The sequence below is a fragment of the Canis lupus genome, chromosome 9 (genome assembly GCF_048164855.1).
Source record: "Canis lupus baileyi chromosome 9, mCanLup2.hap1, whole genome shotgun sequence".
NCBI classification, from domain to species: Eukaryota; Metazoa; Chordata; class Mammalia; order Carnivora; family Canidae; genus Canis; species Canis lupus.
In genome coordinates, this window is record NC_132846.1 from 47,386,401 (window position 1) to 47,398,825 (window position 12,425).

The 12,425-nt window shown below is 47.3% G+C and overlaps 1 protein-coding gene and 1 long non-coding RNA gene across 22 annotated transcripts in view; one reads left to right on the forward strand and one right to left on the reverse strand.

The window, feature by feature from the left end:
- RGS6 (regulator of G protein signaling 6) overlaps positions 1-12,425 on the forward strand; it is a 570,894-nt gene that overhangs the window by 513,440 nt on the left and 45,029 nt on the right. For all 21 annotated transcript variants that reach the window (XR_012036887.1, XM_072839235.1, XM_072839241.1 and 18 more), the window contains one exon: positions 7,371-7,496. Coding sequence is in view for 20 of the 21 variants with exons in the window: in XM_072839235.1 (XP_072695336.1) it covers positions 7,371-7,496 (126 nt within the window). In the remaining variant the exon portion in view is untranslated. The remainder of the gene's footprint in view (positions 1-7,370; positions 7,497-12,425) is intronic.
- On the reverse strand, positions 1,402-4,239 carry LOC140639434 (uncharacterized). The gene is made up of 2 exons (XR_012036156.1): positions 2,782-4,239; positions 1,402-1,828 (listed from the first exon to the last, which is right to left on the reverse strand). It is a non-coding gene; the product is annotated as an uncharacterized lncRNA (long non-coding RNA).

Genomic DNA, 12,425 nt, shown 5'->3' on the forward strand with positions numbered 1-12,425 from the left:
ACTGTGACTAATCACCACCGTTCAGAGCAGATCAGCCTGTCTTTTCATATACCCAGCAATTTGAGGGACTGTTGGTTTTCATAAGTGAAGTTCTTGGCTATCAACTCTAGCCATACATTAGAACCACCTGGAGAGTTTATTAACACAGCAAACAGAAAATAAAAACAACAACAACAACAAAAAAAAAACTAATGCCCAGTCCCCTCCCTGGGACAATTAAATCAAAATTTCTGTCAGTGGGGCATTAGTTGTCTGTTTGTCTGTTTGCTTGTTTTTAATCTGTCCAACTGATTCTAAAAGGCAGCCCTGATCTAGATGGACTAGATTAGTGAGGACTCCCTCAGTAACTTTGGGGGTCTGTGGTTCCCAAAGCACGGGGTACATCAGATTCACCTAGGATGCTCATACAAAACTCAAAGACAACCTACAGAATGGGAGAAGATATTTGCAAATGACATATCAGATAAAGGGCTAGTTTCCAAGATCTATAAAGAACTTATTAAACTCAACACCAAAGAAACAAACAATCCAATCATGAAATGGGCAAAAGACATGAACAGAAATCTCACAGAGGAAGACCTAGATACGGCCAACACGCACATGAGAAAATGCTCTGCATCACTTGCCATCAGGGAAATACAAATCAAAACCACAATGAGATACCACCTCACACCAGTGAGAATGGGGAAAATTAACAAGGCAGGAAACCACAAATGTTGGAGAGGATGTGGAGAAAAGGGAACCCTCTTGCACTGTTGGTGGGAATGTGAACTGGTGCAGCCACTCTGGAAAACTGTGTGGAGGTTCCTCAAACAGTTAAAAATATACCTGCCCTACGACCCAGCAATTGCACTGCTGGGGATTTACCCCAAAGATACAGATGCAGTGAAACGCCAGGACACCTGCACCCCGATGTTTATAGCAGCAATGGCCACGATAGCCAAACTGTGGAAGGAACCTCGGTGTCCAACGAAAGATGAATGGATAAAGAAGATGTGGTTTATGTATACAATGGAATATTACTCAGCTATTAGAAATGACAAATACCCACCATTTGCTTCAACGTGGATGGAACTGGAGGGTATTATGCTGAGTGAAGTAAGCCAGTCGGAGAAGGACAAACATTATATGTTCTCATTCATTTGGGGAATATAAATAATAGTGAAAGGGAATATAAGGGAAGGGGGAAGAAATGTGTGGGAAATATCAGAAAGGGAGACAGAACGTAAAGATTGCTAACTCTGGGAAACGAACTAGGGGTGGTGGAAGGGGAGGAGGGCGGGGGGTGGGAGTGAATGGGTGACGGGCACTGGGGGTTATTCTGTATGTTAGTAAATTGAACACCAATAAAAAATAAATAAATAAATAAATAAATAAATAAATAAATAAATAAATAAAAAAGAAGACAGATGCCCCAGAATGGTTCTGGGTGTCTGTATTTTGAGCAAGTGTTCTAGGTGATTCTGAGGCACAGCAGTTTGAGAAGTCCTTGTGTGGTTCCCGGAGTTTCCCCGACCACCACCCCGCAGGCTCTCCTCTGAGCAGTCCATGTGGCTGTAGGGCTTCACTGGAGTGTTATGGGGGGCCATAGGTCAGTCAGCAGGGTCTGCCTCTGGGACCTGGCCATCTGGGCCAAGAGCAGACTGAAAGACTCCTCTCAGAGCAGGACAGGTGGTCGAGCCCCACCTTCCCTTAGCCTGACATCCCAGCAAGCTGGGTGTTCTGCTCTGTCTCAGATCCCGAGGGGTTTCTGAAGTTCTTCAGTTTCTTGTCTTTATGTTCCCAATAAGTCCACTCTTCTCCCTTCTGCTGAGGGGTGATATGGATCCTGATTAGATTACAGAAGCCAAAGAAAAGTAAGAGGAAAACCGAAAGTCGTTAGAAGTTTCCCTGTTTTGCTGAGATGTTTTTCCCATCTATATTTGCTGTTCACCCAAGATTACAGAGGCACTACTCTCTGGTTTTATTACCCATATTATGAGCTAACTGGAAAACACCCCCGATTTGCTGAAGACACCCTCTCTGCCATAGGGAGCCTCTGGTCCATATTTCTTTTTCTTTCTTTCTTTCTTTCTTTCTTTCTTTCTTTCTTTCTTTCTTTCTTTCTTTCTTTCTTCTTTCTTTCTTTCTTCTTTCTTTCTTTCTTTCCTCTTTTTTTTTTTATCTGGTCCATATTTCTGAGTTTCTTCCATATGTCCCCTGTCCAATGCCCACCAACTGCCTCAACTTCCAGTCCTACTGCTCAGAGCTTGGGGTTTTCCCAGGCTTCTGGGGACGCAGCTAATTTCTTTCCAGATGGCCCCAGAATCAGGTGGCTCTCAATCAGTTGACACCAGTTCAGTCCATCTGCTTTATACTTTCCCCAAATTTCTCAGTTTATCATCTGCTAATGGCAAATTTCTTTGCCTCTACGTTCTATGGACTTTTTTTCATTTTAACTTTATTTTCATGAACTCCAGACTCTTGCCTGTTCTCTCTTCCTGAACCACTTCCCCAGAACCTCCCCTGGTTCTTTTGAGAACTTTCCGTTCTCATTCGAGTCTCACTCAGCATGGGTGACCCTTCCTCAGAAAGGTCTGCTGTGATCATTCACTCTCTAGTGGTCACGCCACCCATTCAGCTATTCTCTAGCACATCCTCCCCCTGGTTCTCTTTCTAGTTAGGACTTAAAATAAGACTGAAATAGGACTATGTCTGACACATAGTAGGCATTCAAAAAGTATAGACTGGATGGAAGCTAGATGAAGGAGTGACTATTGCAAATACGTATTGAGAACTTACCATGTGCTGCTTCCAAACAAAAAGATCTCTCAAGGTGCAAATGTAACAAGGTGCATAAAGCATGCTATCCTCCCTCCCAGCCCCAGGATTCCTTCTCATTTAGCAAAGGACATGGTTAAGTCACTTAGGCACAAAAATCAGGCTCTGAAGGCAGGGGTGCTGACAGAGACTCAAACAAGGGGAGGGACTTGTGACATAAGAAAATGAGAAGAATGTATTTTTTTGTTTCTGAGAGGGGAGACCTAAGTGCAGTGAGAAGCAAGAGATAGCAGAGTGTGGGAGAGATCAGGCCTTGGTGCAAGGCCAGGAGGAGCCCTAGTACTGCTGGTGTCCAAGGACTTTGCAAAAGCAGGAAAGTCAAGCATATGGTTTTTTAAAAGTCTGCTGCTGGGTGGTGCAATAGGTAGCCCCCTTCTCAAGACTTTTGAATCTTAGTAAAGGCTTCTACCCCCTCCAACACCTCATGGGAAGGAGATTTGGGGTGAAGATGAGTGGCGGGTTGTGGGAGGCTTGTTGAAAAGTGGAGGCCATAGGTAGGAAAGCAGGACTCCCCTTGGGAACTCAGGTTAGTCTGAGCTGGGCTTTGATTTCTACTGGGCCTGAGCAAGGGGCTCCTCAAAGTCTGCAAAGGGGAGACTCGTTATGATGTCCAGAGTAGGGGGCATCACACAGTGTCTGTATTCTACGGAGTTCATCATACTGTCTCTGCCATATAGACGGCCCAGTGGAGGACAGCAACAGGACTTAACAGGATAACTGGCAAGGTGATACAGGATATAGTATAAATAACGGAAAATTGTACTTAAATCCTTTCTCCTTCTCAGATAAACTATTAGATCTAGAAATCCAAGGATCTGTTCAGAGGGCAATAAAAGATTGCCCTTTTAGGGATGGGCAAATGACATCTTATTTATGTCTATCTGATAAAACATTCTGAGAAGTAAAGTTTAAAGAGAAGAGTGACAGCCAGGGCTCACTGTGGAGGAAAAATCAGCTGAAAGTTGCCAGGTTGCAGTTGGAGAGAACCCTGTAGTCTAAATACCACCAGGAGAGTGTCTCAGGGAGGCCTCTGGAAAGTACTCCTGGTCATGCCATCAACCAGATAGTGGATCTAACAAAAATGTGGCATTGCCAGAATTGTGGTTCATAATTTGCTTTCTCCATGTGATTCAGGTTTATCTTTCTTTCTCCACTGGACATCAGGTGCATGAGCCAAGAACCACAAGGAATCTGGTTTATCCTGTTCGGCCCTAGGTACCCAACTACCAGCCAGCCTGACCTGCTGAGAGGCAGCGACTATCCCCAGACACCACTGCCTATACTCAGCAAGTCTGACAGAAGTATTAGTCCAGCATATTAGTCAAGCTTCTTCTCTGTGATGGTCAGTCTCTAAATACAGCCCCATCTGCGCCTTCCCTCTTTGTGTGCATGGGCTACTTCTTACATCAGAAGGTGACACCTCCCTACCTTTTCACCTGGGCTGGCCGTGGAACCTCATTGGAACAATAGAGTGTGGCAGAAGTAACATTCTGAGAACAGGTCATAAAGCAGCTCTATGTCTTATACCTCAGTCATTTAAAGACATTTGCTCCTGAGACATTCCTTCTTGGAAGCCACCGGCCATGCTGTGAGAATCCCAGGCCATCGATGAGACCATGTCATCAACAACCCCGGCTGAGCTCCTGACAAACAACCAGTATCCCTTGCCATGTGATGCACAATCTTGGGTGTGCAACCCAGTTGAGCCTTCCAATGATCCCATCCCCAGATTCTAGCTACAGCTACTTAAGACCACATATGAGAACCACCCAGCTGAGTCCAGTCAACCCAGGGGACAGTGAAAACGAATAATAAATCACCATTTTAAGCTAGAGTTTGGGGATGATTTGTTACACAGCATTACATACCGGGACCACTTGCCATCAGAGTAGTCAGGACCCCACAGCCGTTCTTGGGGCATCAAATAAAATTGCCATTGTTCCTTCAATAGCCTTGATCCTAAAATGGCATCACTGGATATTTTCTGTTTAAGGAACTGTCCCTTGTTTCATAATTTTTCTAATGACTCGAAGGTATTTTCAAGATGACTTACATCATTCCCTAAATCTTCATTTGGATATCAAATGAGGGAAATGTAATAAAAGGCAAGGTAATGGAAAAAAAAGAAAGGCTTTAGAGACAGGCAGACCAAGTACCAATTCCAGATTGCCTTTTACCAACCATATGGCTTTGGGCATTCTGACCTCTCTTGAGCTCTGGACATCTGAATATAAATCTTCACTTTGCAGGCTTATATTGAGATTCAAAGGGACCACAGTAAGGAAATCTCCTTGTGTAGCACTACATTGGCCCTGCAGAAATGTTTTACAGATGGCTGCTTCTTCTGAGTATGGCTTTCTTATTCTCAATGTGGGGGATTTCTACCATGCTTAGGCTGGGAGATCAGTGGAAATGAAAGATGGACTCCACTGGGAAGCCACCTGTCTTTGCTCCCTGCTGGTTTGGGCTGCCCAGTGGGCCATAGGAATTTGGTGAGAACTGGACACAGAAGACAAATTAAAGAAAAGGCATCCACCTAGCAATTAGAAAATTCTGTCAGGGTAAGGACATATCATCCACATCACTATACACATTTTCTTATTGATTTCCTCTTAATGCAGAACATTTGTGATGTGAAAATCCTATGATGAACACAAAGATTCATGAGACATGGTCTCTGCCCTCAAAGAGCTCACAAGGTAGCTGGAGGGCCAGTGACATACCCTTGAAAGGTTAAACAATGGTACAAACTATAAGCAAACATATGTCATAAGGAAGCATTTCTATGCAATGATTAGAAACAAAGGCTGTGAGTTCCATGAATTATTTGTTGGAGTTAGGCCAATGGAAAGTTATTGTACCAGTTACCTGGTGATGAATTTCTAGAGATGTTTTAATTTTCAAAATTATTTTATAACCCCACAAACCATTCAGTGGTAGCAACATGTTCAAATCTGATCTTGAACTTTAAAGACGGTGATGCTTGAAATACCCAAGTGATGCAGGAAACACATGTCTAGAGAAGCTGTGTCTAAGAAGCTCTTAATTGAACAGATCCCAATGGCCAAATGTACTAGGACAAAAGGAACAGATGTGGAGCATCCACATGTAGAAACAGGACCATGGATAATGGATAGTTGAGGGAACCCAGATGTACTTAGGTTGAGTAGTGTCACCCAAAAATTCATATCCTTCCCAGAACTTCTGAACATGATTTTATTTGGAAATAAGGCTGTTTCAGATACAGTTGGTTAAGATGGGGTCAAACTGGAGTAGGTGGGCTCCTAATCCAATATGACTGGTATCTTTATATAGAGAGAAAACAGACACATGCATGGGCAGAGTGCATGTCACATGAAAACAGACATACAGGGAGAACACCATGTGAAGACAAAGGCAGAGATTGGAATGATGCCTTGTAGGCCAACAATCACCAAGAATTGCTGGCTTCACCAGAAGCTAAGAGAAAGGCATGAAACTAAGTCTCCCCTACAGGCTTCAGAGAGCATGGCGCTGCCAACACCTTGATTTTAGACTTCTAGCCTCCAGAACTATGAGAGAATAGATTTTTGTTATTTTAAGCCACTCAGTAGGTTGATATTTTGTTATGGCCACCCTAAGAAACTACTGCATCAGGGCATCCTGTCTCTCCAGACTACCTTATTTCTGCTGAACGCTGAACTTGCAGCTATCTGGATGTCCTGATCTCTGTCCTATGGGCAGTTATGGCATGTGGCTTATGACCTAGGACCCTATTTCTACTTGAAGGGTCAGTGGAATATGTACACAAGTGAATTGCAAATGGAACTACAGAGCTGAAGGAAATAGTCTTATCTTCTGACAGCAAAAGAATAAGACCAACCCCTCCTTTGGTCTGAGGAGGTTCCCATGGGTGTGGGACAGCACAGCCCGGCTAAGAGCTATACTCTGGAGCCACACTGTCTGGACTCGTCTTGACTCCCATCACTTCCTAGTGTGTTTCTGGGCAAACGATCACTAGGCCTCAGTTTCCCTATCTGTAAAATGAGGACCCAGTGAGTTAGCAGAGTTAAGATGCTCGGAACAATGCCTGGAACATCGGAAACACTGAGCAGGTGGTTGTCCAAGAGACACAACATTCTGCTTCTAAGCAAGAGGTAGGGTTTATCCTGGATGAGCTGATGCATTTCTGACCCTTCTTATGTCACTCAGATCTAAATGAGACTAAAGGTGGTAGAGTCGAGAGTTGGGCTATTACTGACAGGCCCAGGCCATGGGAAGGGAAACCAAATCAACGGGGCTGTTTCATTTCCTGAGGACAGCGGCCGCTTGGCGGGTATCCTGGTGACCCTCACCTAAATGCCTTCTCCAAAGAGACGTTTTACTGTTGGCTGATGTTGTGCAAAGTCTGCATCTGGCGTGTGTGCAGGTTTATAGAATCCATCACTTAAATTTGAGACGTTGCCCTTCGGCGTGTGGCAGCAAAAACAGATTTGAGCTGGCGGAGGGAATATGACACAGGTTTTTGCCTGGCATTGATCATTTTTCTAAACCTTTGTTCTCCTCAAAAGCAAAGAGCCCAGCCAGCAGCGAGTCAAGAGATGGGGCTTCTCTTTCGACGAGGTATTAAAGGACCAGGTGGGGCGGGACCAGTTCCGGAGATTCCTGGAGTCGGAGTTCAGCTCAGAAAACCTCAGGTAACTCTCGCAAAGGCTGCAGCTGCGTGCCGAGTGTGTATATGAGATTCACATGTTCAGGCTTCCTTTCTCAATAAAATGTGATGGTGCCGACTCACATCCCCGCTAACCTGGCTCAGGCAGGAGTGGGGAAGGGCAGACTTGATGTGCAGCTCTGGTATCACCATGTCAGCACTCCTCGAAACCAGCATTTTTTGTTCTGTAAGTCCAGGTGACATCTGTTCAAGCTGTTGGAAACATGTCTCCCGTAATAAGTAAATGATCAAATGGTGACATGATCATTTGATGACACTGTGCATTAGCTAAAACCAGAGAACCATAATGCTGCAGAGTGGTAAGGCAGCTCAGAGAGCCTCGCCTTCAAAACTTCTCACTTGGGGATCCCGAATGCTTGACAGGCTAACCAGGAAAAAAGAGGGATCCCTGAACTCATTTCAGAATTTCAAAAAGCCAAAATAGATACAGTTCAATACCTGGAGACATAATTGTAAAAGCTAATTAAAACATGTTTTTCCTTTTGGAGGGATGCTATCAACTCCGTGTAACGGTCGCTCTGGTCACCTGCTGCCAGTGAGAACATCTGATGGTTGCTGTTGGTCTCCAGCTAATCAAGATGAGGGAAAATGTATTGATGCATTAATAATTACTGTTCGGTAGAAGGAAAAAACAAAACTTTCAGAACAAGAAGTCCATGGAGAGAGGGAGAAGAGAGCATTCAAAGGGAAAGGATCCACTGTCGTGAAAAGTTTGGGAACTTGTGGTTTATTCAGATTTCTATTGTATTAGAAGTAGACCTTGAGATCTATGGAGAAGGTGACTGGTCGGAGCCCCCTTAGTGATCTTAGCAAATTGGTGACTTCTCAGATGGAAATCTCAGTGTTTTTTCATGGTACCAGGTTCCTTTCTGTATGCTAGGTTAATTCCCATCTTCTAGTGTTTTTTTTTTTTCCAGAAGGGGTGGTTTTATTAAGTTTTAAAATGTTTTTTAACTTTAAAAAGTCAGAGCATATACTGTGGGCAAAGGACTGTCCACTCCGGTGTAAATGTGCAAAGTCCGTGTTATTTATTTGGCAGTAGAGACCATATCAGTCCCATATATCAATCAAACGATATTTATCCACACACCTATGTTGTATCAAGCCCTGCAAGAGTTTGCTGAGAGATGCACAAAAGTCAAGATACGTGATCTTTGCCTACAATGACCTTGTGGGTCCTTGAGGAGAAAACACAAGAAACTATTAAATCATTAAATGAATGTAAATGAGTATAAACTCTAAGAACTCTTTTGGAAATGTTTTTAAAAGGGAGGCATGAATGTAAGCCAGAGTAGGCAAATCATAAGCTGGACTTTGAAGAATACACAGGATACCGATAGACAAAAAAGGAGGGAGAGTATTCTAAGCCGAAGACCCTACGAGCAAAAGTGTGGCAGTGGGACTCCCACATCGCACAGTCCCAGGAGGACGCATAGATGCCAGTTAACTGTATGTATCCAGGCCTTTCTAGGCAACCAGGTACCTAACCTAAAACAGATAAGGGCTGCATATCTGATTCCAGGTCAGGACACGAGGGTGTTTCCTTACGCTGAGGCGTTATTCTGAACACACTTCAGAGCTTTACTTCAATTCCTAATCAAAATTTGTAACAGAAGGCTTGACTTCTAAAACTCCTCATTAGGGTAGTGTTTGAACCAGCCTCCCAGGCTGTGCGCAGAGGTGGGTCTTGATTAGGAAGCGTGATGCACTCAGGCAGCCTTTCTGTGCACCAGCCCAGGACCCACGCAGAGCTTGGTCCCCGGGAGCCACCCCTGGGAGTCTTGCTTTCCCATTTCTCTTTTTATCTCTGTCCCCTGTGGGGCCCCCAAAATAAAGTGGTATAGAGGCCTCCTTTACCCGATTATTTCTCAGCCCACGAGTGGCCTTTTGTGATCCTCGGCCACCTGCACCATTACACAGACTTTGCAGAATGACCAAAGGGTCCTGGTCATTTTGAGGGTCATTTTGATCAGGAGCGTCTGCTGGCTCAGCGCATCTGTGCCCAGTCTGAGTGCAGCCAGAGCCACACATCGCTTCAAACTAGTGTAACAAAAATGCATTACATTTAAGGCCAGGAGGGCCTGGAGGAGTATGTCCCTGGCAGGTGTTCAGCACCTCATCCTGCCATTACCTCTTGTCCCTTTGCCAGTTCCCTCCTCCTCTGTCAGGAGGCTACACTCAATCTTGAGTGAAAGAGTTGGGGGGGGGGGGCTTGCGAGTGTGCCAGTGGCTAATCTACACCCCCGGCATGAATGCATAAATCCACACTTAAAGAGGGACCCCCTCTGATCCATGGCAGGAGAGAGGATAAAGAAAATAGAACAGCCAGAGATAAAAAGTACAGCCCAAGAGCTTATCAAATCCTCTCTGGAGACCCAAGTTCCACTTTTATGATATTCAGCATAATTGGATATATGGGGGAAAGTTCAGTTTGAAATCACACAGCTACCTAGGACTCTTCAGTCATCCAGAACCAGGTGGTTTTGCCCCTCCCCTTTGTATTCATTCCTCTGGCCACAGCTACTGGCTTAGCAGCCACCAGGACCCAGGGCCCAAGGACTCAGAGCTTTCCAGGGCAGCCACGGGGGTGCTGCAGTTGCACCTGCACCATGGTCCATGTGAATGGCACCCCCTGGAGCTGTATCATGTGGCATAACTCGGGGATCCTGCCATCTGTTGTGTTGGCCACGCTAGGGATCATCTCCTCTCCCAGGATTGATCAACAGCCCAGGCAGTTGGCAACAGAGGATGGGAAAAAAAGGAAAACCAGAACTCGACTGGATACATTGCAAAGGGCATCTCCATTTTGTCTTCCTCGCATCTCGCCAGCAGAAGGGCTACTTAGATCATAACATTTTTGCACAGCACCTGGAGTGCCAGTTAAGTGACCAAGTGGAATCTGTACCAGAGCTTCAGAGTACAGAACAGAGGAGCCCCAAAGGACGCAGAAATCGCCCTCACGACAACAAAGTGTCACCCTGGATCCTTAGAGGAAAGAGGTCTATGATAAAACGATGTAAGTTCAAGTCCCCTTTCATCAGGAGGTGAGATGAGAGAGAGGCGTCGTCCTCAGGACCTGGACGGGGCATGGCCAGTGCATTTTGCTGCAGCCCGCACAGCGTGAGAATGTACACTCCCTGTGACACCCCGAGCTGAGCCCAGGGCTCTGTTCAGTTGGAGTGAGCCCCTAGAAACAGCTGTTGGGGTCAGAGGGGCTGTAGAATGCGCATGGGCTCTCATCCACAAGGCGAGAAGCCGAGCCTTGGAGTGCATTATCTGACTTCGTCCTCCCGTCTCTTGAGTTCTCCCAGAATGGAGACAGGAGTCCCTTGCCCCCTCTCCACCTCCCCTATACCAGTCTCTGTCCTCCCCGGCTCGAGGCACCCTCTGCTGCATGGCAGGCCACGAGTTAAAACTCAAAACCCACAGCAAAGCGCGATCCCCCTACATTTTTTATGAGCTGTAACGTCTCCTGAGAGGACGTGGTTGTTCTTCTAACCTGCAGATTGATTATCCCAGTTCCACACGGTGTCAGCTGAAGGGAGAAGCAATTAAAGAGAGCATGGGGGAGTTGCCAGGTTTGCCTGGAGAACCCCGCTCTCCGACAGTTGCCCCCGGTCCTAGGAGGACCCGGCGGGGACTCACCGCTAACCAAACACCTGATTAATCGGAACACAGGTGGCTCACACGTGGCCGTGGCAATCCTCGGCACCTCAGCCACTGCCCGGTGAGCGTGAGTCAGCCGCCCGTGGCCGCTGCTGCTGGTGGCCTGCCTGGTGGCCGCCGGGCCCCTGAGGATTTCTGCCTGGCCGGGGCCCCAAGCCACCTGCCTCCGTCTTTTCCCTGAGTCTCTGTTGACCAGCAGAGGGCATAGAAAGCCTTCCTTCAGCCGAGAGTTTGCTTTTCTCTGGGAATGAGCTAAAAGCCAGATTTTTTTCTCCCTAAACCATGAAAATCCCTGTTTATGGAAAAAATAGGTAAAGTAAGAACTGAGGGGCTGCCCAGAGCCCCCGGCAAGAGGGAGGATGACAACGGCTGCGTGGTTTTCCTGCTTCCAGCCCCCCTCCAGGAGAGAACCCCAGGGCTCATCAGCACCGTCCCGGGGACAGAGGGGGCGCCCGGGGCAGGGGCAGCGCGGGCACTACCCCAGGCCCACCGGGCTGCAGGGCGCATGGCCTCTGGCCCCCGCCGCCTCCCTGCACAGGCCCCGGCTGCCCGCATCCCCGAAGCGTCCGCCCGGCTCGCTCGCGCCCGGGCTGCAGCGAAGCGGGCCAGATGGCCTCCCCGATACCAGCGCGTCCTCGCGGCCTGCCAGTCATGACAGCCCTTCTGCCGCAAGCCACCGAGGCTCGGCTGGCATCTTCCTCCCGGCCGCGGCCCCCACGAGGAGCCGGAGCCGTACCTGCAGGCTTCCGACAAGGGCAGACGCTCCGAGCCTCGGGCCGGCCTCTGCCCTAGGTGGGGGTGCCGTGGCCCGGGGGGCAGCGTGGCCGGGGGTCTCGGAGGCCTCGGCTCGCGCCCCGCCTGGCCCGTGGGCTCACAGATGGCAAACGCGAACCACAGCCTGCTCTGAATTTCAAATTGACACAAAGGTTCTCCGAGGCCGGTGACGGTAAACACATATGGGATGTCAGGATGCCGTTGTGACAGCATTTTTGCTGTCACCTGAGAAGGATAAGGCAGGTCACCTCCAAGGCAGACAGAAGGCTGGGTGGGTCCCCGGGAGGGCGGGGAGGGAAAAGCGGCTGAGGAATGCCATCTCCTCCTCCTCCTCTTCTAACGGGCCGTGGTTCCCCTCTTGTACTTTTATTTTCAAAAAGTCTTGGTGTATGACCAAGGGAACCTTCTCACTGTCATGTAAAACTTTGTCACATTGGACTCTGAAATCTCCATC